General features: G+C 47.0%; 3 protein-coding genes across 6 annotated transcripts; 1 reads left to right on the top strand and 2 right to left on the bottom strand.

Moving 5' to 3' along the window:
- Positions 1-9,751: 9,751 nt before the first annotated feature.
- LOC135397580 (phytanoyl-CoA dioxygenase, peroxisomal-like) lies at positions 9,752-12,687 on the top strand. Its single transcript, XM_064629183.1, has 7 exons — positions 9,752-9,758; positions 9,835-9,966; positions 10,639-10,772; positions 11,516-11,739; positions 11,833-12,017; positions 12,084-12,284; positions 12,513-12,687. The coding sequence occupies exons 2-7, from the start codon at positions 9,868-9,870 to the stop codon at positions 12,564-12,566; spliced, it is 897 nt and encodes a 298-aa protein (XP_064485253.1). The 5' UTR covers positions 9,752-9,758; positions 9,835-9,867; the 3' UTR covers positions 12,567-12,687.
- Positions 12,688-15,072: 2,385 nt separating this feature from the next.
- Positions 15,073-21,087, bottom strand: LOC135398911 (phytanoyl-CoA dioxygenase, peroxisomal-like). Of its 4 annotated transcripts, none has more exons than XM_064630464.1 (10): positions 20,875-21,087; positions 20,629-20,723; positions 19,329-19,435; positions 19,073-19,242; positions 17,746-17,908; positions 16,778-16,859; positions 16,540-16,721; positions 16,010-16,165; positions 15,800-15,934; positions 15,073-15,585 (listed from the first exon to the last, which is right to left on the bottom strand). In XM_064630464.1, exons 2-10 carry the CDS (start codon positions 20,687-20,689, stop codon positions 15,532-15,534), a joined length of 1,110 nt encoding a protein of 369 aa, XP_064486534.1. In that variant the 5' UTR covers positions 20,690-20,723; positions 20,875-21,087; the 3' UTR covers positions 15,073-15,531. The 4 variants fall into 4 exon arrangements, with proteins under 4 accessions (XP_064486534.1, XP_064486535.1, XP_064486537.1 ...); XM_064630465.1 differs by having other exon boundaries at positions 20,923-21,087; XM_064630467.1 differs by lacking the exon at positions 20,629-20,723 and having other exon boundaries at positions 20,875-21,086.
- Positions 21,088-22,347: 1,260 nt separating this feature from the next.
- LOC135398907 (exocyst complex component 3-like) lies at positions 22,348-27,377 on the bottom strand. The gene is made up of 6 exons (XM_064630460.1): positions 26,210-27,377; positions 25,752-26,025; positions 25,559-25,693; positions 24,645-24,875; positions 23,565-23,825; positions 22,348-23,340 (listed from the first exon to the last, which is right to left on the bottom strand). Exons 1-6 carry the CDS (start codon positions 27,190-27,192, stop codon positions 22,927-22,929), a joined length of 2,298 nt encoding a protein of 765 aa, XP_064486530.1. The 5' UTR covers positions 27,193-27,377; the 3' UTR covers positions 22,348-22,926.
- Between the last annotated feature and the right edge of the window lie 89 nt (positions 27,378-27,466).

Below are 27,466 nucleotides of genomic sequence, written 5' to 3'. Positions count from 1 at the left end.
CATGTCGTCGTTGCGTATATATGAGGTGGTTCATTAAATATTGTCGCAAGTCCTCTACTCCCTGATCGTGACTATACAAGTATTGGATAACGGCACGAGTAGATCAAGAAAAGATCTTCCCGGAACAGCACCGCAAGCGGTACTGCCCCGACGACCTTGTTATCGGCCGCGCGTTCAAGGACACGGCCCACCCAGGGGCGGACCGCGTTATCAAGGGGCCCTTCTCCAAATATGAAGGACCGGCTCCCTTTCGCCTCCCTCCACCGCGAAAGATCCTGGCCCAAAGGCGAAAGATCAATACGCGGATATGAAGGGAGACCAGAGCATATGCAGAGAGACCAGACAAGACCAGGCACGAGTAGATGTTTAAAGCGCTACATTACATAGCAAACGATATAACGCCAGGAGGCTGCCTACTACCACCACCATTCCTTGGCCTCTGGTTCTGACGGTGCGCAAGAGAAAATTATGTTGTTTGTGACTTTACGTCACGAGACGACTATGATCATGCATTCATTGTGCCCACTTTTCGTGGAAGATGACCGTAGATGACCTGTCCAAGTGACTTGGCGCCCAGTCTCGAACCCGCAAACTTGGGAAGAGTACGCCTCTGCCACTTTCTGGAGAACCTTCGTGAACGACAAGTACCATATAGCGCACCGCAACCTCGCTATGCTCTTACTGCACATCGGAAGCGAACGTTGAAAAGAAATCGCTGAAGAATGTGTTTCTGCATTTCGATTGCTTGTAATGCCCTGTTTTGTACAGGCAACAACAACAACAAAAAAAAAAAAAAAAGACAACGACAACAAAAATGAACAATGCAACAATATAAAATAAGATCTACAGTGTGCACTCTACGCAGTTTCATCCGAACACATCATCTATGCATTCTGTCACTTGCTTTTGGGGATTATACGTTGAAAATAGACCAAAAGCCAGGGGTCATGATGTTTATTACTGCGTAACACTGGCTTGCACAACAAACAAAAACAACGATAAACAAGAAAAGGACGTTTCGACGCCTTATATGCAGGCGTCCTCATCAGCTTTAAAAAACGTGAAGGAAAACTGTTCATGAGAAAGGGAAACCTTTTAAAGCTATGTAGCAGTCCGGTAGAGGCCCCTTGTGATGATTACAGACATTGTTGTCACTATGAATGTGACATGATTATACGTGTAATGTGAATTTGTACGAAGGTGACCCATCACTACATTCATGAGTATCGGGCAACGGTTGCCTGGCAGCCACCTGACTCCACATCAAACAAAAGGTGGCCCTGCGGAGGTTAATTTGCGACGGCTATTGAATCCGAATACTACGTGTGCATACCAAGTTAGGAACCTACCCAGGGGCCGACGCAGGGGGTGGGGGAGGGTAACTGGGGGATCGAGGACAACTTATGACATATAGTGCCTAAGATCAATTGAAGCACGTGGTGACGACACAAACTGAGGGGGGATTAGGATTCCGGACACCTCCCTAGATTCACCCTTCAACCAACCTATGGATGCTTTTCAAGCTGCTGGTAAAACACCCCTTCCGTGAGGTCGTGTATTCGGGGTGATCTTTGCAGGCTGAATAAAAAATAAATAAAAGGAGAGAGAAGAAAAAAAGGTCGAGCAAATCAACGTGTCTTAAAGGTATGTGATATCGCCGCAAGATCTGCATCTGACCTCAATAAAGCGCTACACGCGTTTCACATACGTGCTGACATACACGCCACTGGTGTTATCAAACTGCACACTCCCTCATTTCAACTATTATAGAGAACGTCTGTTCTAGAACTTCGCAACCTGTTGCGGATCTATTTTACGTCATGACCTGAATGGTATCAATTAGCCTTCTCTTTATATCTGATGGATTAATAAAGAAACACGCGCCTGCGCATGTGACCAGTGGCTTCCCATACACAGTCTTCCAATGTGTGGAACCAACGTCTAACCAAGAAAAGTAGGTAAGTGACAGCGGTAGATTTTTGTACTTATCTTGCACGGAAATCTGCGTGTGCCAGAGTAATTTAGTAGACACTGATGCAGACGGCAATAATGCTGTCATCTTGCTGACAGGACACGATGGCGGCTACATTTCGTCGTCTATGCATTGCAAAGTATCAGTCACTGTAAAAAATCGCGTCGTTTCCGCTTTCGGGGTGCATCTAGAGCTGTCGTCTGCTAACGAAGCTGTGTTTATGTCTATCGCGATATGGCTGTTCGCTGTTACTAGCGCACGACCGTTCAGCCTCTTTCTGTTGGCAGCTCTAGTTACATATGCACTGAAATTTCCAGGCTTGTACAAGATACTCACAAAAGTATTTAAGTTCAGTTACTGAGTACCAGGCAGAAAAGTAACCGAGTACTAAAAATTCAACCCCGAATCTTGTTGTTGTTTAAACCTATAGTTTTAATCAAGTACTTCGTCTCATGTATTAACATTTATAGCCGTCCTTGCTCAATATGACTCCATGAAACAACGTACGTCTTCCCAGGCTTCGACAGACCCCGTGCGTTCACCAACATGCCCTTCAGACCAACACATTGTCCCTTGCACCTACTAAACCTAAAGAGCCGCCCGCTTTTGCAGGCTACGCCGCGGTATGACACGGGTGTATCCGGAGTATCTCAGATTAAATGTAAGCACATCTAAGTGGCATACAAACTAAAAAGTATCTAAAGGGACTGGAAAGTGAATAGTAAGTCTATAGAAAATATGTTCCTTTCTGAAATTAAGCTTGTAACTTGGACACTTCAGATACGTAATGACTCTGCTGTACACTGAGCGTTTTTTTTTCTTTTTTAGCAATCTAATACCCCTGTCACACGGGCAGTCTTCAATGATCATTGAAACCAATCGTCATTGAAAATGCGTGTAGCGCCACCTTGCGTGTAACGTGTCAACTTGTCGGGGAACATTGAATCCAATACTCTTTGGGAAGTTGACACGTCACACGCTTGGTGTCACTACACGCATTTTCAATGGTCATTGGTTTCAATGATCATTGAAGACTGCCCATGTGACAGGGGTATAAATTTAAAGATTGCTGCGCAAAGAAAAATTTGCGGACACCAAGACGCGTCATCTATTGAGAACGCGAGTAACTAGGCTAGCCATCTGACGGGCCGTGGCCAGCTGCGGTGTGCACTTCGTCAACGAAGGTGCACAGTTGCTACATCCCGCAACACTACGGTGTGTGAGAAGATTTCCGGACACATTTCAAAACGTTATTAAAAATTGTGCAGGGTGGGTGCAGATAAAGTAGCCCCACATTTATGCACGTATGGCGTTCCCTGCTTACCGCATCAACTTCCGGTGGCGCGAGATGACGCATTTATCCGGAACAAACGCACACAAAAACCGTAGTAACCAAACTCCACGTAACAAAAAAAAGTTATACAAGCAAACGTTGCTCTCCCTGCATCCCGACTTTCCGATGCAGAACTCAATATGGCGGTCGCGGCACAGTTGCGGCTAGCTACCGCTAGGCGTAAACCAGATCTCGTTTTGTTTTAGTAGTTTCTAGTTAGTTTTGTTTCTGTGTAGGTGGCACCCCCAGCGGTAGGGCGATGCAACTGTGCTACACTGCAATGTCCCATTGGAAATACACGGAGCGAAGTTCACGTTGCTAACGATTTTATTGCGCAGAGTTTGGTTACCACGAATTTTTTTCTCGATTTGCACCGCATAAATGAACCGTCCTGCGCCGCCGGAAGTTCGTACGGTATGCAGGGAATTCGCTATGTGCGAAAATGTGGGGCTACTTTATCTGCACCCACCCTGTACATAGTAACAATTACAATGAAAATCGGCACAGTGCTGCTATGATAGGAATTACAATCTGCACAAAATCCGAGCCCATGCATTTTCAATGGACCGACGTCGTTAGGCTTAGGCCGTCTCCGTTTCATGCTGCATCGGGTGTTGGAGCGCCACGTCCAAAACCGATGTCGGAGATATAATAAAATGACACTAAATACGTTGCCTTGGGGCTTTTTATGCTCAGTAAACAACATAATACATCATTGCAGCCCGAGCACAATGAAGCAATACGTAGAAAATTTGCAATGTCACTTGGCCCTCTTAGCAGACGACAATGTCGCCGCCGATGATGGGCTAGTGAGGCTCCGCTCCTACACCAAGACAAACCTGTGTTTCGAAGACTTGCTCCTTCCGAGCGCAACATCTGCCGTCGTTTGCGACGTATCATCCTTGGGCAAACCACGACCTTTTTTCCCTGCGCCGACAAGTCTTCGAAGCCCCCGCACACCTTGTCACATCCTGGGGTTCGGGGAACGCAAAAGCTGATCGCAGATCGATACGTCTGGCCACGCATGCAGGCACAAGTCACGCTGTGATCCCGTTGCTGCCAGCAATGCCACCTCCCCCATGAGCAGTTCCTTGCGTCCGGGTGTCCGGCTTGACAAGGTTCACCTTGATATCGTTGGTCCTCTACCACCATCACAAGACCAGCGATACCTTCTTACGGTCATCGATCGTTTCACCCGGTGGCCCGAGTCAAACCCCATACCAGACATCACAGCAGCCACTATTGTCGCCGTCTTCGTCAGCGCATGGGTTGCCCGCTTCGGAGTACCGTCTACTGTATCAACCGACCGTGGACGGTCTCGGGTTTTCGTCGTGGACGGAGTTTTAGTCCTCCCTGTTTGCTGCCTTCACCACCCTACTATACCTATCGCCCTGCATCAAACGGCCTAGTCGAGCGATTCCACCGGCACCAGGAGGCGCACTAAAGGCGCATCACATCCCGCCATCTTGGACCGAGGTCCTTCCCGTCATCCTTCTCGGCCTGCGCTCAGTCTTCAAACCTGATGTGGGGTGCACCTATAGTTGGAGCTCGTCTATAGGATGACGCTCCGGCTTCCTGGTGAGTTCCTTTCCCCCCACCAGGACCTCAGGAGTGCTGGACGCCACAGACTATGCCAGCCGTATCAAAACCATATTCGACACCACTCGATCTGCGATACCCCGGCATAGCTCATCGGTCAAGCCGTTCGTGCACCAAGACGGCAAGACCTCCATTCCTGCTCGCACGTGTTTGCTCGTATCGACGGCGTAAGAAAGCCTCTTCCATTACCATACAACGGCCCTAACCCATCGTCAGCCGCAGGCCGAAGTTCTTCACCCTTACCATCAACGGGAAGCGTGATCAGGTTTCCATCGATCGCCCCAAACCGGCGTACATAGAGTCCTCCGTGCTACAAGGATATCTCCCTTTTACCTCTTCGCCCGTGCTCTCTCCGGACGACACTCCTCCTTCCAAATCCCAACCTTGGGTCCGCTGGTCCTCCTTACTGGAGGTCAGGGTATACTCGAGGCCATTCACCCACTCACTTGACCAGCTCGCTAGGAGGGGGGGAGGAGGGGGGCTACTGTTACTACTGTAGCGCGTCGAACGCCATCGCTACCAGGCGCGCGCCGAGGCACGGCCGGCACGGACGACCAGAATAAATCACTTTCCTTGTGACCCTTCGACACGAAGGTTGTCTTTGCATGACTCCTTCAACTACGAGTGCAAGGGGAACACGAGAGACAGAGCACATGTACGACGACGAGAAGCACTCAACGAGCACCCACTCTGAGTGCTTGTCGTCGTCGTCCTTGTGCTCCCTTTGCACTCGTGTATTCACCTACGTCACGTCGTGACGTCGCAACACGCGAAGCTCCTCCCACTGGTGGTCACTTTTCCTGGTGGCAGCATTGCGAGACGACGAACCGCGCGATTTTTCAGTGCGGCATCCACAGTTTTCGTAAAAGAGAACGTGAGAATGACAGTGACCAAGTGTCTTCGGAAAAAAAGAAGGGGATCGACGCCACTGCATCTGAAACTTTCTCACGAGCTCCTTCGCAGAGCTTATTTACATATACTGCAACCTCTACCAGAGTTGATCAGCATGTGCGCTTAAACGTATGGAATGCACCATTTTTAAGGTTTACAAAGAGAAATCACCATTAGAGGCTACGTTTCCGAGCAAACGCTAGACCAACTCGGAAGCTGCTCCGGGAAAGTGACCACCACTATGGTGGCAAACGCGTTCGTTTGACCTCATATGACTCAGCTCACGCGCTGCCGATACCTTTATAACCCACTGGAGCTGCGCCGGGCACGTTACGAGTCACATGATCGGCCGTACTAGGGGGATCGATGACGTCATGACCTACCCTCCTCTCCCTCGTTCTCCGACACGCGCTTTCTAAAGGTGCGCGGAAGAGAGGCCTTTCACGCGCACGCTCCAGGTCCTGCACTTGTCGTTCTTTTGTAGGAGCCCATCACAACCTCCTGCAATGTGGACCGTGTCTTATTATCGGCAGAATTATCTGAAAAATCCCTGTGAATGCATTCGTTATCTTTGGACGTGTACATATTTCAAGTACCCAAGCAGCACAATGTACTGAAAGTCGAGTGCGATAGGGGTGGACAAAGAATTGTACATTGCAAGAAACCTGCGAAACGTACCTACTACTTGGGCTGCACAGTTGGTTACACCTCCGCCTACATACCAACGTCACGGGTTCGAACCGTCCCGTTGGCACAGTATAAGTTACTCAGCGTTGCCCTCGGACGTTTGGCGTCGGGTGATTTAGCAACCGTCAGGTCCAGATCGACGGCAATGATGATAGCTGTCTAGCGACGTGAAGTCCAGAATTATTAATTATAAGACGAAAAAAGTGACAATTTCGCACTTCATTATACGGTTGGCCTTCTCCCTTAACGAGGAAACTGCTATAGGTTTCGGAAAAATAGCACGACTTTCCTGCTTATGCATCGAAAGTTTCCTAATCAATCTTCCTGTATATATATATATGAGTGTTCGGATGCCATCGTAACGGAGCTAACCTCCGCGCATAACACGCTCTTTCGCTTTGGAAATAAGTGGCATTCTGGAGGCCAAACAGTCGTGCGTATACAATATACTTCACCCGACAAGCACGGATGTTCGAGTGGAATCTATTTTAGAACGAGAGAGGAGGAAAAGCCACGAAATTCCTCCTCCGTCGTCGTCGAGGGGAAGATACAGAAAGAAGGTGGAACAACGTCATCAAGTATGGTTGTTGAATGGTATGTGATTATACCTAGTTTGCGCATAACTAGCATTGATGAGGCCGTAAAGATGACGAAGCTGTTCCTGATTCCAACGTTATATACTGCCGGAGTACTTAACTGAATCAATTATTTCAGCTAACTGCATCGAATAGATTGCATATGTGTCACTCGCAAATTAATGTACCTGAGTTAAATTTCCTAATGTCAAGCGGTTGATCGTTACGTTTTCGATCATAAGATGTTTGGAAACACTGCCGAAAATGTAGTTCCCTCTGCTGTTTGGTCTTTCTTGTCTGCCAGTCACGGTGTGACTCCGTCCATGACGTCATGGGGTCACGTGGCCTGTCACGCTCCACCGCCGCACGATCGTCGGACCATGTTCGCGGTACTGAAATTGTGTTTCCATTGTTCCATAAAACATACAAAGCCATTCAATAAAAATTTAATAGCATTTCAAAAAGTTTGCCGCCAACGTCGGCCCTTTCAAAGGCGTTTGGCACAATGGCCAAGGATTGCGGGCAATATTTATTCTCATTTTTCTTTTCTTTTTTTTTTGTTGTCCGCTGCTTATCATATTGATAGAGAAGGAAATGATTGCCTGTTTAAAATGTAGACATGAAAATAAGACCACTCTCTTTTGGGTATGTCCGTGTGTAAGACTCAAAAATGTGTATGTTACTATGCTTGTGTTTACTTCAATAAGATACGAAGGCAGAAAAATAGGCGATGTCAAGTTGCCGGTGATGAGTAGATCAAAGAGTGATATTAAATGGTAGGAGCAACTTATTTATTTACACGTGGTAACAAGTCTTTCGTGCACGAGAGTGCACTTCTTGAGGTTACCTGAAGAGATTACCAGGTCACCTGGTAACCTGAGGAAGTGCAGTCTCGTGCACGAAAGACTTGTTACCATGTGTAAATAAATAAGTTGCTCCAACCGTTTAATATCACTCTTTGATTTACTTCAATAGTAAACCTGATTACGGCTGCAGAATTTACAGGTAACACAAACTCATACTCTGTCCATTCACATATTCGTGTCCTTGGACAGGGTTGCCCCGCAGACTTTGACCCTTGTCACGTGATAAGGACGGCGTATTCCTTTATCCATTCGGAAGCAGTGCTACATTCTTTTACTTTATCGACACCGCTGAGGTGAATCTACGGCCCCCAATAGATGCGGTTGTGCAGTAACTTTGAGGTCAACTTGTTGCGAAAGCGCTGTGTTCCAGACACATTCAAGTAATTTGTCTCTGCCTGGCATACATGCCAAATTCTCCGCACGACTTAGTATTCTTCTAGTTTCTGCCTCCTTCTCTCCACTACCTGCAGGCGCAGTCCGCTTTCCTCCCTCAAAAAAAAAAAAAAAAACCCAATTAACCCTCTCCATACTTACACAGAGAGGAAATGCATTGTCTCAGCATTGTCTCTCTTCTGGCGTCGCGGAAAAAAACGTAACGAAAACAACTAAATTAAGCCTAAAGTACCCAACTTTTGCGCAACTATAGCTTTCCAAAGGACAAAAGCGTCTGACGTCAAAGTCACACATTGTTCTCCACGCACTTGCATATTACGAACACGCCCATTTAAGCAAACGGGCGAGGCCTACAGTCCGGCACAAACCTAACAGAGCAAATCGTGCTTCAAACGGGGGACCTGGTACGCCAGGGCACCATACGCCCTTGACAACGAAATATTCCACTTGCACGTTCGAGAGGCACGGAATGGACTAGGGTACGCCACGGACAGTCTATAGTAAGAGTTGGAGAGGAAATACGCGTTTGGGAAAGTGTGTTACCGGGTCAACGTCTGCCAGCAAGCAGGAAGGGAGTCTGTTGCACTTTCGCTCTCAGATCCGCGCTTGCCACGGCGAAAGTTGGTTTCCCCCGTGGAAGACAGGTAGGTGCCTTTGCGGAAACTCTTACGGAACGGATAGTTATATGCTGCAGACCGGCTTTCTGGTTGTCCAGCGCATTTCCTCTTTAGCTGGTGACGGTGCGACGGGTGATGCGTCGGTCGTGATACACGAACGGGTTTTGGCAGTTCAAGATTGGTGATTAGATACCGGTGCTGGTTGAGATTGATATCGGATTTGTGGTTGAGGTAAGTGCTCGATATAGAGTTGGTATAGCGAGAGGGTTTGAGGGATGTACTCGGATGGTGATAAGTCGGAGTAGATGTTTCTGCGCTGCTTCCCCCCTATAATATGGATGCACCGAGATGATAGTTGCGATATAGTGATATCGGGACTCTGTTGTCACGTCATTAGAGTAAGGGGGGGGGGGGAAACCAGGCTTGTTCACCAAAGTGGTATAGCGTGTTTTTGTGTCAAACCTGGTTACATCATCCAAAGATCTTATCCGCGATAAAGGCTGCTCCCATGTATTTTGTTTGTTCAACCGTCTGCTGCTTTATAAACTGGTTATCTACATAGGAGTACGGTATGATTTATGAGGAAATCCCAATCTACTCCCTATTATTATGAGGAAATAGTTGCCAGAGGTATACGTCATTTAAATTTAGAAATGACCGTGGCATGTGCTGGCCACTATGCGTTCCTATCCAAGACGTCCTGCATTTGTGACATATGGATTGATTGATAGGGTTAAAAGGGGAATTTGTGGATTTAATCCTCAACAAGGTCGGTTATGTACGTCGTCACATGTAAACTCCCGGATATAATACTCTAACACACTGGTGTGTATACGCATGTTTGTAAACAGGAGTTATCGTGACTGCCCTGTGTTTGAAATTGGTGAATAACTTCTCGCAGGTTCTTCGGAGTTGCGATATAACTGATAAAGAAATGAACGACGGCAGAGACCCACCTCTGAGAGCGTTCTTCGACAGCACCTTCAAGGGAGGCGCTAACCCCAACGACTGGATGAACATCATTCACGCCCCCGTAAGGATATTGCTTCTTCGACTGTTTCCATTTCTATAGGAACAGCTTTGGAATGGTTTCTGTGAGTTGAGGTCTGGAAGCCAGGTGGCAACCAAACTATACGAAATGGCATCAGTGCAGAAGTCAAGACATCGTCTATGGTCACCAGGCTAAAAGTACCGTTTATTCTGCTTTATGTTATTGCGCAGGCCATCGAAAACTAGCGACGTAGATAGCATTCTTTTTAGAGATTCTTAAATTTGGATCGTTCAGAGTTGCTCCACTGTGCCTCGTAAGAAGCAGACGTCTTTGTACGTCACAATAAATAAATTAAATAATTAGGTGTTTACGTCGCGAGACAACTGAGATCATGAGCGACGCCACAGCGGTTGGTCTGTGGATTGCTTTTGCCCACCTGAGGGTTCTTTAACGTGCGATGAAAGCTCATCACACGGCACCCCGTATTTAACGTCCCTCGCGGAAGACAGCGTGTCTAAGCAACTTGTACCCTGCCACCAAGTTGCTGGTGTCCTCGGCCGGGTTCGAACCCGCGATCTCGGGATCAGAAGGCGAACACGCTACCAACTGAGCCACCGAGGCCGGTGCGTCACAATAAACGGATGTCATAAATTGTATCTGCACCGTTCTCGTGTCGTCTGATTACGTACAACGAAGGTCCTGTTGTTTCCTCAGACATCTGGTTTCGGTTTGAGGTCGGCAAGTGGACCTGCACGTCGTCCCAGCGCGGACCAGAGGGCATTCTACCGCGAGAATGGATTCCTTCTCGCCAGGGGCCTCGTGCCGCTCTCACTCATCGACCAACTCAGGCAAGAAACACTATTATCACTATTTTACTTAATTGTTTGCTACGTCACGTGCTATTTGCGTATCAGCACAGGGAATGTTACGGAAAAGCAAAGCGATTTGTTATCATGGCGTGCATCATTACTCATCACCTCTTGCAATACGTCACAGCTAGTGCAATCTCACCACTCTTCACACTAAGCGACATCCACACGGAATATTCTAGTGGAAGAAATAGCAAAGAATGCTCAAGTTCCGCCGCGTGTTATGTTGAGCCTTCGCATATTCACACTCGAACAGGTACCCACGAAAAGAATCTAAAGACATAACTCTAATGTTTGTTGAGGGGAGCAAAGCTTTTTAGAATAAATAATATACGCTGCACGATACACCCCATTCCCACAGAATATTCTAGTGGAAGGAGAAGCAGAAACCGGAATATCGGGAGTGGGGGTGCACCACGCACTTAGCAGACGACACTGTTTGAGACTTTTCCTGTCGTCTGCTACGGAATGTATGGCAGCGCGGTAGGCCGGTAGCCCATGGTTGGCCGTGCACGAAACGGTATGACGTCGAACACTCGCATTTACGTGACAGCAGAAAACTGTGACTTTTTTCGCATCTTTCGCCGCCGAGTATTCATGGGAATATCGCTCTCTAGAGGTAGGGGCGCGCGGTCCTCCTGCTGCACCGTGTTGCGATCATGTGTCCCAGACTAGATCACTGTGTTCCCGGCTATGATCACATGCAAGGATTAATGTCGCAGACATCGTTTGCGTGGTCTCAACTACAGAGTCGAGGAGGTGGATACGGACAACATCGAGGAGAAGATCGCAGCCAGGGAAGAAGCGGAAGTAACAGCTCGCGTACTGAAAGACGTCCTCTCCCAGTTCATCCGGGTACCCACACTGCTCGATTGGGTGGAAGACTTCTGTGGAAAGGATGTTCTATCACTGGGCGCCATGTTTGTTCGCATCCCCCCAGCGGAAGGTGAGTGCGAGCCTCCAGTTTCCCCAGTTCGCTCGTGAATCTATTTCGGCATGTGTGGAACCACAGCCATACCCGTTCTTTCTGCACGACCAGGACATTTTGGAGCGCGCCTTCACCAGAATGGCTACTTCATTCCCGTGGAAGCCGATGAAGGCCGGGTGGTGTCCGTGTGGAGTCCGCTCGAGGTCGCCACAAGCGGGGGCGGAGTTGCAGAGGCTCTCACCGTTCTGCCAGGGACCCACAGGGGTCCTCTCCTGCAGCACGACCTCAGCGCTCACGTGAGTTGAATGTGTCACGTGATGCTGATTCTCAAACCTGCTAAATAATGTCACGCGATCCAACAGGAACAGGGTGCCCTCATCAGCAACCCTCCCAAAGGAGTGAACTCGGTGTCTCTAGCAGTGGAACCAGGAGATGCCATCTTTCTCCACCCGAGGCTTCTGCACGGCTCCCAACCCAACCGAAATGGCAGGGAGAGGACAGAACTGGTGGCTCACTATGCATCTGCCAAGGCTCCCTTTCAAGAGAGACCCCATGTCAATCAGGTAAGCCAGGTCGATGCCGTTTGAGAATGACAGACGGGCAAGTACCATCGACCAATGGAATAGCGAATAAAGTGGGACGCTTCACACTCATTAGCTTCTGCGATTTTCTCCGAACGCCTGCAGAATTCCCTACGAAGTCGGCCTAAACGCACCCGGTGCGGCCACATCCACAGGCCTACCGCTCGGTCAGATTCCAAGTATTTAATCGTGCTTCGTTTCCCGTTGCAGGATTACTGGAAGCAGAATGTCCAGCTGGTTCGAGGTGTATCCAGCAATCTCTGACACTACTCGGCAAGCATTACCTATATACAGAAGACAGCGTGCCTACTAAGCGTCGATCATTACCTCGTTTTTGTAAATATTATACGTTTATGTACAGAATAAAGTTTATTTATCCGCTCTACACTCATCGACGCCAAGGCCATGAAAATTGAACCTCTGTATGCAATAAGGGGATAAGTCGAAAAATCCCAAGCCGAGAAAAGGGGCCTGATCTGATTGTCCGTCCCATTGACACACACGGTTTTCCCGTTTCTTACGCTCATGTAGCGGGCCAATAAATTGCAACACGGTCCTACATTTTCTTTGACAGGTACATATACTGGCATATGTAGATGTCGCAGCAAAACTAGTAAAAAGGGGACAAGTCGACTTATCCGCTTATTGGCATACAGATCGAGGTTCAATTAATGTCTGTCAGAACCCTCAAGACAATCTTCCGCAAGCAGGCAAGCACACAAGCGAAAGACTGGACACAACTCAGGCTTTTCACATTATGGAGTTTGTCCACCAGCTGGCCTGCATCTATGCCATACAAACAAGCAAGCTTCCTCCTGGGGACAGGATGAAGCCGATAAGCACGTGAGGTAAGTCTTCCCTCGGCAACCAGAAGCTCTACAAACAAAAGTGAAGCTCTCGACTCTTGCTGCTTCATTGTCCAACCTAGCTCTCGGCCCTGGGATATATGCCGCATGCCGTCCCCTCTGGCGAACGCGCCCGAAGCGGCTGCCTCTCCCATCCCCGTGCACTAGAACAGTACATACCTCAGTCCCTCAGTCTCTGACCACGCAGGAAGTGTCCACGAAGTCTGAGAGGCCGCAGCCCTGTGGCCTGACTTCATTTTGATGACACTACACACATAAGAAAGTGATAATATTCACACTTGTATGCTGTGCAAAACAATTTTGTGCAAATTACCATGAGAAGGGTTGTAACAATAGACTTCTCCCTGTTTGTAAACAAACGACGTCATAGTGTTCGACAGCGCCACCAATTTGGTAGAGTTGAACTGCGCTCGAAGCTAGGGGGCGAACAAGGTCGCCCCCGAAAACCACGGTCTTGAGGGGATTACGATGGTCTCTGAAAGGGACGCGACCTTCGGTCCTGCTTTCCTTTCAATAGGAGGCATCGAACAAGCGCCCATTCGTGGAACCCAGCCTTCACCTTCCGATTGGTTTCGGTTTCAGTCTGTCTACCAACGTCATGATGACGTTTCTCGGGTAGAGGTCTGTTGCGAAGGCATTTTGATGCGATGATGGTGATCAACGCACTCAATTTAAAAAGAAAAATGTAATTTGGGGAGTAATTATAGTAATTACTTTCCGTGCCGCTCACTTCTTCATCCATTTCAAGAACATCGACTGTTTGTTTGCCGAGAGACAACGCGATTGTCATAATGCTCGCAGGGGTGCATTAAAACCAACTTAATTAAGCGCCACTGGCACGGCTCGCAACTTTCCTGCGAGCATAGATAAAGTGTACTAAAAATACCTATTTTAGTACACTTTAGCATAGACAGAAAACTAGAAGACGCACAACGCATGCTTTTGAGACTCTTTTTTCGCGTAACACGTAGCTGGGGGCGCCACCGTTCATTCTATCCAAGATGGCAGCCTCCTGCAGCAGGAAGATCGCAGAGTTGTCTCAGCGATGTGTTCCCGTGTATCGTCTCTTTTACAGACCAATGTGTACCGCAGGAACAGATAAAACGAGCAACACGAAGCAGCAAGGCGTTCCTCCCGCCCAGCCGCCGAAAGGTGACACAAAGACTGGAGGTGACTACAAGGTGAAAGAGTACTTCGAGCACAACCCTTATAGCTTCGTCGACTACAATGTTGACATGGATAAAGCGAGGTTGCCTCAGCCATCTAGCAAAAAGTGATCGTCTTTTCAATAGTGAGTAATCGCTGGTTGAGCGTATTCTGGTAACTAGTGGAGTAATGATTTTCATGTCCGCGTCACGGTCCTGTTGTACCCCCTAATTAGTTCGTCGAAGGATTTGACATGTCAGGTGGCGTAATTCTGATGGAGCTTGCAGAGCCTTATATAGGGCCACATATGCGGCTCTGGGAGCTTGAGCAGCCTCCCAAGAGGTCCTCAAATTAATTTGTATAGTACTGACGATGATAAAAATAAAATAGTTAGACATTACATTCCAGAACAACATTGACATCGTTTAGATGAGCCGAACAGCATTTCCTCGAGTCCGAGGACAACAGACAAATAAGTAATTTGAGCAGCTGTCCCTCAGCCTGTCCTCACACGCAAGGAAATGCTGTTCGCCTCATCTACACGCAAGCCCGCTTACTTGCTCCTACTCTGTGCTTTGATATTAGTGTGTCTTCCTATGTAACCTTGACATTCAAAATTGCTAACTATGTTCTCTCTTTTCAGGTTTCACTTCACCCGCATAGACCGTTAGCGGAGGAAATAAAACACAAAATTGCTTCTGTCTTACTATGACGAAACTGGATTCTTTTTCGATGCCCAGAATTGTCGAGCACACAACAACATGAGTGGGTATTTATTGTAAAAACACCTTGGCGAGGACACAACGAGGCTAGAAGTAAAATACGAGTACATCAACATGATGTAAAGAGTGCAAAATCCAAACTGCGGTAACAATACTGGGTATAGAAAACCTTGTGTAAGGCACAGTCCTCCTTTACGGATTAAACCACCACCGGCTTACGATTTCACGTGCCTTTCTCACGCTTCACGTGACTTCACACACGTATCACACTTGAGCACCAGGCTGACGTAGAGTGCTCGATGGATAACTGACGGGGTACTATGCGTACGGAAAGTCGGGCCATTACTACGAGCGCGCCCAGCTCACGTCATTCCTCTGGGCAGGCAAGCGATGTGTCCTTAGTAGTCATCGTGGTAGTCAGAACGCCTGCTCGTTATTTTGCAGGACCATATATGCAGGTGAGGACGACGTAGATCTCTAACATTAACAACGTCATCAGATGTTTACCTCGAGCCCACGTACCAGGCGTGCGCGTAGTTTCCACACGTCCTGAGAAAAACGAAAGAAACAAGCCTACGTTACAACAGGCAAGTACTGCCATCCAAAAGCCATTCCGCATCAAAAGTCTCGCCCCCTTTTTCCAGATTTCCACAAAGAAAATATAGTATGTCACTATCTATGTGGACGTTCAATGTGGGAATTAATTCTCTCAGCATTCGCCCAGTACAATATCTAAAAAAAAGGTGAAAAAAAAAAAACTTACCGCATAGCTCTGCAACTTGAGTCCCGGAAAGCGCCTGCGGCTTATTTCGAGAACTTCCTTGGCGATTACTTCCTGCGGAGTTCCTGCTATGTCTATGTACTCGCACTCTGAGGCCGCGTAGTGACACGAGATGGCCTGAGAAGGACACGGAACGTATTAACTCCGAAGATGCGAGGAATCGTGAGAAGAAGGCAGAAGAGGCAACCATACCTTACGGAACCCTTTCGTGCGATTGGCCCCCGACCCGTGAATGAGAATTGGGTGGAAGAAAACTGTGTCTCCGGCTTCCATTTCCAGATAGACACGATTCTGCATCTCTTTTTCCGACAAGTTTTTTACGCCGTGGTACATCTTGTTCACACCACCCTGTATCCAAAAATTGGGTAGTGAACAAGAAACACCTACTGCGATGCCAGTAAAGTAAAGCAGTCGTGTATTCGCACGGACGACATTCCCAGAATACTCCAGTGGAAGATGCGGAAAACATCGTAGGTTTCTGCACGCTATTCCGTAGCAGACGACAGAATGATTGTGTCATCTGCTACGCACACAGTACCCCACTTCCAACATTCCTCCCCCATGCAAATAATTAACCATAATGCGCGGGGGAACTTTTGCTCTGTAAGATGTTTATGAATTTTTTCCACTAGAATATTTTGTGGAGATGTGGCAGCGCAGTACATGACATTCATTAAACAAACACTGAACATGAAGACGCATCTCCGCTGGAAAGGACCTACCTCCCATTCTGGATAATCATGTTCTAAAAGTGTGCCCTTGTGAGATCCTGGTATTGCAACGAGGCACCCGTTCTCACGTGTAACCTTTTCTAAGGCCGTCCAGGCACAGACTATACGCTGCGCTGGGCGGAACGGGAAGTAGTAGAGGTCCTGGTGTAGTGGATGCCGTGAAGTCAAGGTACCTAAGCAGGCCAAAGTCTTTCATCTCGAGACCACTTTAAGGAAAGGTTAGACGTACCGACGTCTGGAGGTTTGTTGATGAGCATGGTGTGCACAGCCATCATGTTCGGCCCACAGAAACAGGCAGAATAATCGAGGATCTACATAAATACAGATAAAGGGAAGAACGTTTTAGTCTTGACACGATCCATTGATCATGCAATGTGTATGGGATTTCCCATTTATCTGTGAAACAATATGTGTTGTATGTGGAAGCAATCAATACAGGCATAGGACAACATTCAAAATGGATGACAATACCAACACTGTTCCCCACCTGTTGATGGATTAATTGGTGGTGGGTCATTTGTGATGGTGTTGGGAAAAGCTAAGAAATGCATGCAAATGCTAATTTCTCTACAAAATGTAAAGGTTTGTCACTTAGAGAGCCCTAAGCTGGTTTTTCTTGTGCACACGAATGCATGTTCTCAACAAAACTTCTAAAACATGTCATACGTTTGGTTATTGGAATACTACTGTTTCCCCAATCTAAAACACACGAAACAATTGACGTCTGCAACATGTTTCCCTGAGCTTGGGGGAAGGACAAAAGACAAAGCACGAAAACAAACAGCACAAGAGAAGATGAGCCTTGTCTTGTGCAGTTTGTTTTCGTGTTTTGTCTTTTGTCCTTCCGCCAAGCTCAGGGACATGTTGCCAACGTCAAGTATACACCACCTCACTTGCATTCCACTTCTATGTCCTACATGAAACAAGTTCCGTGTGCTACTGATTTAATCTGATACGTTTTCTAGCACATTCTGCTGCCACTACCGGAAACCTCTTGCATACTGATACAGCACCAAGTTTTGCTTACAAGATTCAGGGACGATTCAGGGCGATAAGTACTTGGTTGCATTTCCACCTTGCAAGAAACTGCTTTTTATGGTGCAGCATTAGGACATCTAATTATCGATCGTGGGATATCACATTCGGCTTTGATATGTTTGACATGATATGACAACTTTGACACGTGGTTACGCTCACTTGTGGCAGGGTGCAGTAGCTGAATAGCACATCGTCCAAGTAGAGTTCCTGCAGCTTGTTCACCACCTTTTCGTCCGAATTCTCCTTCGCGAAAGCAATGTCTTTCATCACCACGAGACCCGGGATTTTGACACGTCCTTCAGCTACCTCCTGGAACCTGTGCCTGGATGATATAGTGCACGAGACAAGATATGGGTTATGAATCTTCGAATGTCACAAGTACAGTCAGGAAAGTGTCACACACGTGTGACTTCTTGTAAGATCGAAAAATGTCAGGTTTTCGGTTACTTTGGTATTTACAGCATTTCTCTTTCAGAGACATTTACATTACATTACAGAGACATTACATTTCTCTTAAAGGAAACGTCTGGTCCCGAAAACTACGAATAAATGAGCAATGAAATTACATTTAGCATCGCTCAAAATCCTGCTTCATTTTTCTAGCAGCCTACTGGAAGCCACCGTGCAAACCATTTCGGCTGAACGGTGTCTCGTCGCCGTGCAACTTAATTTAGGAATATGCACTCAAAAACTGGCCATGAGCACTGCAGCGTGACCTTCAAGGCCCCGTCCAATATCCTGGCATGGCGTGATCACATCAGCGTGACGTAGCATAAGTGTAGGGAGCAACGGAGACATCAGATTTCCCACCAAAAGTTAATCTTTTACGGACATGGCACGGCACTACCTGTACTCTATACCTGACAGAGTGATGTCCTACAACTACAGAGGGTGTGCACGTCAAGGGTCTCTCTCTTGCGCTAGAGATCAGCTATACTATCATTGTACTTGTGCAAGAGCGCACATTATTTATTGCACAATTGGCTGTAGCCATTTAAGATCCATTGCAACATGGTCCAAAATACTCGATGTAATTGTTACACCATATTTTGTTATAAAAGATGCCAGCAGCTAATTCCTGGAATTCACTGTGTACAGTTTGAATCAGAGCATCAAACCAAAATTTTTTCCGGTTCACTTCAGGCATAACGGTTCAGTTCAGGTTCAGCTCCAGGAGGACACATATATCGGTTCTGAACCGGTTCGGAACGCCGGACTGCAGACTGAACCGGTTCATTGCACACGGCATATGCCCTAAAATAAATGGTAGGAAAGTTCCGAAAGCTTTAATTGTCTTAGCATGTCAAGCTGGTTGCAAAGCTGTGACAAGAACGCTTGTCCACAGGAAAACGAAACTATTGGTTTGGTTCCGGTTCAGCTCCAAGATGGCAGGGGCCTTCTCGGTTTGGTTCCAGCAAAAAAGTAACGGTTCTTTCCGGTTCCGTTTGATGCTCATGTTTGAATTATTAAGGGAAAATGATCTCACTTGTACTTGTCCAGGTCTGCTTGATTAACTAGACGACGTATGACTAGGAAACCATTGTCTTCGTAGAAATCTCGCTGCTCTTTCGACAGGTGCGGGTCATCCAACGTGTAGCGGTAATACGTTTCAGAATTACTGCTGTTGCTCGACAGACGTTTGTTGACATCGTCAAACTGGAAGGCAATACATAGTTGTCGATGCACATTGTTGAGCACTCAAGAGAGAAAAAAAAACAAGGTTACAAAATTGGCTTTCTTACCAAAGTTTTTTCCTCCCATACTTTCATCAAATTGGTCATGGATCCCCCTTGGAGATGTCCCATGACAGTCTTCAGTCGTTCTTCAGCCATGGTTCTCTTGTGACGTGCTGAAAATAAAGTCAATAAGGCCCGATGGAGCGCAGTATTAGTTGAGTGATGCTCGTACAATTTATTTATTTACACCATATGCATATTACATTATTGTGTGTGCTTGGGGGGGGGGGGGGCTTTAGGGGTTAGTGTAGACCCCCTGAATTTGTAAAGGGGGTGCAAAATTCCAATGGAGGTGAGGCACCAAAGTGTTATCTCTGGTGCCGCATGCGAATAAAATGCCATACACCCTTGTCCTGAATCAGATCCTTAATTTTTGGGACCCAAGTATGAATTGGTGGTGGTGGAGTGGGACGGAAAGGAACCCTTGAATTCAGGCGTCACGCCTCCCCTGGTTGTAATACACCCTTGGCAACCTTCGGCATTCTCGACATCGGCTTTCCAATTTTTGCCAAAACCCTAAACGTGTGTGTGTCTTCGACTGTCATGCTACTGGGCCTGCTGACTTGCTCGCTGCACCTATTCAATCGATGGTGCAGCAGTTTCTCGGTTTGTTGCAGAAATGGAGCAAGTGGCACTTTGAAACTAATGCAAAGGTGCTGCCCTCCTGCACCGGGTGCAAGCAAAAAGAATGCAGCTAGTGATGCGAGAATTGTTGGGCTAGTGCTCTAATGTGTCATTCGTGCAATTTTAAATGAACGTGTACAAAAGGCAGCTGTAGCCTTCAAAATCATGTAGCTGCAACTCTTCCACCACATGTATTGCAGCACGACGCCCTTACTAGTACAATGTGGCATACACAATGTTGACATACCACCTTATGTAATGCAAAATGCTGCATTTACACACTAGTCCCTGGCTGCTCAATTCCCTTGTCACAATTGTCTGCTCTATGCATTACCACCTCTAGCACGGGTTGTCTGCTGGGTGGGTATCAGCTAGGGTACAGGAAGTGCGCCTTAATGGTTCTGGGTGTCTGAAGTAAAACTTGGGTGGATGCGTGTATTTGAAAATCTATATTTATGTAGTTCAGGTATATTCAGTGTAGTTCTTTCATATAAGCCTTCCCGTAATAACCTCTGTAGCTTGAGCTGCACTGAACTGCAACTGGATCGAGCTACTGTCACTGCATTAATACATCCTGTACCACTTCTAATATTCGTCGCGTAAATATGTAAAGCGCTTATACTCCTCACTCAAAGTCAGTACAAGGATTTAAACCCGAGCAGAATCAGCCCTCATTACCTACCGATATTTCTAGCCGTTAATAAAAGCACAGCAGTACCGAAAGAGGATCTTGCAAACAGCATCTCCAAAGTTCACCCCCAACACCAACTTGTTAAACTGCAAATGCGTAATCCCGTTAGCTCATGCGACTTACTCCAGGAGCACCCAGTTAACACACATTGTCTAGGTTAGCAACGAAAGAGATTATGATTGACAGTCACAAACATCAAACACCACGTCAAGGTAGTTCTGAAAACTGCGTGCTTACCTGCTCGGACTCACGCATGAAACTCGTCAATGCATGACGATCCCTTACCTTGCACTAAGCGGCGCTCTCAATATCGGTATGCGAACTAGGACAGGGAATCCGGAAAGTTTTTTACATGCCGCGAGGACCACGACGCAATCAGAACAGGAAAAAATCCACTTGAAGTTGACCCCACCACCCCTCCGGTACGCAGACGACAGAGAGCAAACTTTCAGTGCTGCCATCTTGCAGAAATAAATATTTAATAGAACAATGAAGTTTGATGATAATTTTCCAATGTTTACATTTAATTAATTTAAATTTTAAAATTAAATACCCTCAAAAAGCAGTGGTGTTTCATGAGAAGAATAAAATCCTCAAAATCGTGTCGTACTGATGATGATGATGATGGTGGTAACAGATTGGATTGGCTTACGATTCATATTTCGGTTTACGCGCCAATATGGATGACAACAACAGAACCATGCAGCCAGCAGATGCTTTGGAAGATGATTTTGAAGAGATTTACGCTCGAGATGAAGTCACCTGGCTCGACAAAGTGTCTATGGTACTTGGTAAATCGAAACTACAAGGAAGAACTGCGGTGTTTCTGACCGACGACGACATGTACAGGAGAATGGGATTCAAGAACGACTACGACTGGTCAACAACTGTGGTTTTCAAGTTCCAAGTCGGCAGCAAAGACGTATGGTTCCCAACGTTCACCAAATATCTCAAGCAAGCCGGCATTGCCTTTGGCGGATGGTCTCGAACAAATATAGAGTACGTACATCTTTTTAAGGCAGAGACTGTAAACGACGCTGACGAACTTGTTAGTCGAGGAGATGTTATCATTGACGACATTCCATGTAAACTTCTTCCACTGCGCACGGTGGACGACTTAGACGCTGTCTAGGTCGCCGAAGTTATATAAAGCAGGAACATATCACCATGATACGTGTCCTTTTGCAATTCAGTTGGACCTGAAAGGTTGGCAGCGGGGGGCAATGGAGAAAAATGTGCTCCAGATCCTCTAGAGCACATCGAGGAGAGCGAATTTGTCGCAAGCGATAAAACGCACGTTGAGTAGTGTCCAGTGAATTAAAGCAGCATCTTGACAATGTGTATCGCGGCATCCAGAAAGCGAGTGTTGGGTAACCTCTCGGAATGACACTTGTCCATTGGCAGGAAGCTAGGGGTGCCACTAGACGTCGAAGAATGGAACGATTGTTTCCTCTCAGCAGTGCAATACTAGTTCGTCTCCTGTGAGCCAGTCTATTCCCCACGCCACCAAAATAGCCTGAAAACCGCTGGAAAACTAGCCTGTGTCCCGCTTTGTACATACGCTGGTAAGCCATTAACGTATCCGCTGTAGAACTCTATGCCATTCTATTCTACCTGCAACACAGTTGATTTTGGCCTGGGAGAATGGACAGTGTTCACAGACTCCAAATCTGCACAGCAAGCTAGCGAGAACACAGGTGTACGAGGCTCGTCTGTACTTGAATTTTATATGAATTCCTATTATACAAGCACAACTTGCATCATACATCACCATGCACTGTGATACACATACAGACAGGGTAGCGAGCTGTAAAAGTTTGCCGTGCCATGTTCAGCAATTACTCAATATTGCTAGCGCACTGTGTCGGCCCACATATAGAGCTCTGAATGTGATTCAATCGGGGTAAATCCCAAAGTGATTGACCATTGCTTTGGGAAGTTATGTCAAGTGCTGCTCCCCAGATGGTGATGTGACACACAACAGTGAAGTCATTGGGATCGCAGAATACTTTCCTGCAATAGCAGCCGCATATAAGCTTCTCATATGTACATGCACAGTATGTTCATAAAGTATGCCCGATCATGTTTGTAAAGCGCAAGGGACTGTAAGGAGAAGGTAACCGTATTATGTAAAGGCACTTCAAATTCCATTAAATTTCCATCAATGGAGAAATAAATAAAACGAAACAAAAAATCAGGAATAGGACGTCGGTGCGTCATCCAGTAGGGACGTCGGCGACCAACGTACTCCCGTGCCGCTCACGTGAATTCTTGTCACTTGGCGGCGACTCACGTCAGTGTGATCTCGGAAAAGATGCTCCTTTCGATGACGGGACACGACGGGTCTTCAGCGCGCATTTCCGCCACGAGGGATCTGGCTTCGTTGCGTCCCATGTCTCCGCGGAGGAGCAGCAGCGACTGGAGGTGTTCTCCGGAGATGTCGGGGTAACGCTTGATAAGTCCGGAAACTTCCAGGCTCAGCAGGCTCGTGTCTTTCATTTTGAGCACTTCCGCCAAGAGCGGCAGGGCATCCAGGGGGTCTTGAGGACGAGTCGCCTGGGACGCCGAGGAGCCTTTCTCAGACACTTGGGGATGGGACTTGTGGAACAGAGATTTTAATTTTTCGCCTTCTCGGATGATTTTCTCTGCCGCATCTCTGCGTTCCTCGTAACCCTTGAAAGTGATCTTCCGTTGGAGAATGGACTGGAAAGACGACGGAAGTTATTTACTAGTACTTTAACAATAAGCGCTGACAACGACCTTGCCACAATTTCTCTGTTTTCCTTGCAGTACGCAAGGAAAACCCATATAACCTATATATATCCCGTATATCCCGTATATATATTCCCGTATAACCTCAGTCTCCCGTACAACCTCAGCAAAGGTCAAAAGAAATTCACTGCCAAATAAGGACCACTCTACAATACCTGGACGTACGACCTGGCCAGCTGAGCTTGGATGCGTCCCAGTAGAACCCGTAGATTACTGGGAAGTAGACGCGTATAGTCCCGCAGGTAGTCCTCCACTGTTGCGGACATGGTGTCGACAATGTTAGTTCCGGACATGAGCCACTTTCTCGTCATAATATCAGCCAGCTCCTTGATCAAGTCGAGGAAAAGCTCTTCACGCAGGGCGTCGAGCGCACGCTCTTGAAGGCGGGCCAAACTCTGCTGAAGCCGATGGTACACCTACGCCACCATTGCCCAAAACAAGTCAGGTTAAGGTTGCACAATGCATCGACAGGACATCTTTTACTCGTTACAGTGTTGACTGTTCATAGCGATCTTGCATGTAGCAAAATACCAGGCACAATTAACCTTTTTGCCAGGAACCTGTTGCCTGCATACAAATTCAACGTATTTCCGCAATTTCGTGCAAACTCGTCAGGCCCTCTATCCCTTTATCTTTCTCAAGTACCACTAGGGTTGCATTGCTCCAGCTCCGGCTGATAAAACTGCGTTATACACTATGCAAACATGTGGTATCTAGGTGGTGTTGGCAACAGCTCCCCAGTTTCCCTCTCCCCCATATTGTCCATGGAGTGACACACATCGATCCTTCCCCCAAAAAAAGCGGGCAATATTTAGGGGTTGAGGCACACGTGGTTTCTTGTGTGGACTTGATTCGGTCTACGAATACCCCCTTATTGCTGCCTTGTGAGTGGACGGACACTTGATCACGTGGTTTCCAAACTTCACCCTCTCCCGTGCGCCGAGACAAACTGTTGTGGCGTATGGTCACGCCTGTCAAGTCTCTCGAGGGCAGGATGCAGACAAAATTGAACGAGTATATGTACGTCGTATTCACGTCACATCTTGCTCGGACCTAGCAAGTTGAGTTAGTTGACGAAGTAACCTCGAGGCAACAAATGTGCGTTCCTCTGTCTCATGGTTACTTTTCGCCATGTTTCACCAGATGAGGCTGCACTTCCAAGTCTCATCCGCGCACTATTGAGTTATTTCTTTCCCAAATAAACAACAAAACAAAATACACAGAGAGACTCTCACCCGAGAGAGGTCATTGTCGGCCTTGACTGCATTTCCAAGGTTACAACAGTCTCGGTACGACTTTTCAAACAGCTGCTGAAACTGGCAGCTGTTGTTTGCCACCGCAATGACGTAATGTGTGAAGTACTTGTGCTTGCTTCTGTCTTCAAAGTGTTTCTCCTTAAATTCTGTGACGGCCCCCATGTAGCCAGCGACAAACTTGCTTGTCTCTTCCAGGCCAATGCTGAGCACCTGATGATGCAACATGTTTAACAGTTAGTTTAAGTCATGTAAGATATACAGGGTGTCCCAGTTAAATCCCCGGGCTAAATAATTTGCGAACGGGTGCACCAGTCGACGAACTTTCTTTTTTACAAGCATCTGTCCGATACCGACTACAAGCTGCGCACCTTTTTAATGAGTTGGGAGGCGTTATTTAAATAAAAATTCAAATTGGTTTTGGTTTACATATTTTTGTCACGGTGAAGCGCAAAAAGATGCTCTTCCACTCCCTTATCCACCAATGAATTATGTCCTTATACCAATTAATTACATCAATGAATTATGTCATTTTGTGCTTCACCGCGACCAGCCGCGACAAAATGTGTAAACCGAAACCAATTAATTACTGCAACAAATTACCCGCTTCGGTGGCAGAGTTAGATTTTTTTACGCCTCCCACTCATTCACACGGTGCACAGCTTGTAGGTGGTATCGGACAGATACCAGTAAAAAAGGAAGTCCCTCTATTGGTGCACCTGTTCGCAAATTATTTAGTCCAGGGATTTAACTGTACACACTACAGTGTCCAGTTTATCCAACTTCTTTTGGGCTAAATTATGGTGAGATTTATACAGTGTTTTATTTTATTTTGGTAGGAGATTTATCAGAGGGCGTGTTATGATGCAGTAGTGTATAAAAAAAATGATGTTTACCTTCCTGATTAGATCAGGACCCACAGTTTTTGCCACATGCAAGTGCTGGTCAACCATCTGAAAAACTATCATGGGACCTGCCGTGTGGTAGCAACCTCGGCTGTCAACGTCCGGCTCACATTCTCTGTGCCAATCCTGCGAGGAGGAATCAAATCGGTCAATATCGTCAATACCGTACACCACTGCCACGGACCTTGACATCAGATTGGAGCGCATTCCTAAGCCAGTCCTGATAGTTTGCCACCAGCGTTCCGAGGTATTTCTCGATCAGTCTCTGGACTTCCTGTTTGCTCAATAATGGCCCCAGGGTATCGGTGTCAATGTTCAAGTCTGGGTCCCCAAGAAATTCGGCGCCGTTGTATGTGGTGAGCCAGCCCAGGACAGTGATGTACTCATTGCCTTCCAACTCGTTCGTGATTATGCTCTGAAGGTGCCGAGAAAGGCAGTTGTGGTACATGTGCAAGTATCTGCAGAAGGAGAGAGAGTTGTGGTCAGTTGCAGACGACAGATCGTAGTTAACCAACAGAACTCCCTGTATTCAGAGCATGACTTTAGGTACTAAAGTGAGAAGGTAATTTCGGTAAAAATCAACACCAAGAACAGCAACATTTCCAACATTTCTATCAACGTCAACAGCGTGGCCAATCTCACCTATCTACTATCTCATATTCCGGTGGAAAGCAAGGCACACACGCACTCTTCACCGTCTTGAGGTCATCCACAATGATCTGCCTCGTCACTTCCAGATGGCGTACCAGCCACATCTTGTTGTCGTGCCTTTCTTCAAACTGGTTCCCTTCGATACGGTCCTCGACGGCACTTTCCAAGACTTCGAAGCAACGCTTTCGCCATCCTTTGGGTCTTCCGGGGGGCACAAACCCAGCTGCTGCTCGATCTCTCGTTGCGTCCCTAACTTCTTCTCGTTCAATGATCCTCAAAGCTGTCACTATGATTTGCGGCTCCTTCCTGACTGACGTTAGGGTCCTTTTCAGTACCAGCCATATCTGTTTGCCCAATTCGTCGCTAAGTTTCTCAACATCCGCGAAATACTGTTTCAGTATGTTTCGATCTGTTGGACTTTGACTGGGCAGCTTGTGGAGCTCGTATAACAGGTCGTCCCGTGAGTTTTCCAGGTCGACCAACGCCTGGTGGGCATGTAGCAGCCTTCCGTTTTGTATCAGCTCGTGCGTTTTCTGGACACTTTCGGAAACGTTGTAGATGTGCATTAAATTCTCTATCGCTGCTCCATACTGGGAGTGTCGCATGCTTTCTTCCTTAACTTCTTGCAAACGCATGGCAAGGCCTCCCAGCGATGCAAAGACTTCTTTCGTTTCGCTACTGTTCAAAAGTTGTTGCACTTCTCGCACTTCTGCGGGTGCTCCTTTTTGTAAGCTCAAAGCAGTGCGGAACCCATCCAGCTGCGACTGAAGTGTTGTCTTCAGCATCGCCTCTGCCGAGCTCTTTTTGCGAGCCACACGTCGTTTGAACTGCGGAACCTTATCCAGTTGCTCCGGATGTTGAAGCATCGTGATGATGTGTTTAATTGCTGTGGCTTCTGCGTCTTTACTGCTGACTTCCATGGTTGAAGGAGGTTGTGTCTGCTTTTCCTTTTCTGCTGCTGATGCCGCATTCATGCCACTTTAAGAAACAGGCGGGGTAAATGTTGATGTGTACCTCGCGTACTTACTGCAAATGCAAGGTTGTACTGTTGGCGATATATACAGATTGCCCGTTATACTTTCTTGTATTGGTCACAATTATCGAGGGAACGTCAGAAAAAACACCCCACTCGCGGTTCATTTTCGGTACGATCACAGCGCCACAACGGTGATGTACAGTTCTGTTCGAAACGACAAACGAAGATTTATTACCAAAGACACGAACAAAATAAACTACTTTGCGTATGTC

This window comes from Ornithodoros turicata, chromosome 6 (genome assembly GCF_037126465.1).
Source record: "Ornithodoros turicata isolate Travis chromosome 6, ASM3712646v1, whole genome shotgun sequence".
NCBI lineage: Eukaryota > Metazoa > Arthropoda > Arachnida > Ixodida > Argasidae > Ornithodoros > Ornithodoros turicata.
This window is presented reverse-complemented; position numbering and strand designations above follow the sequence as displayed.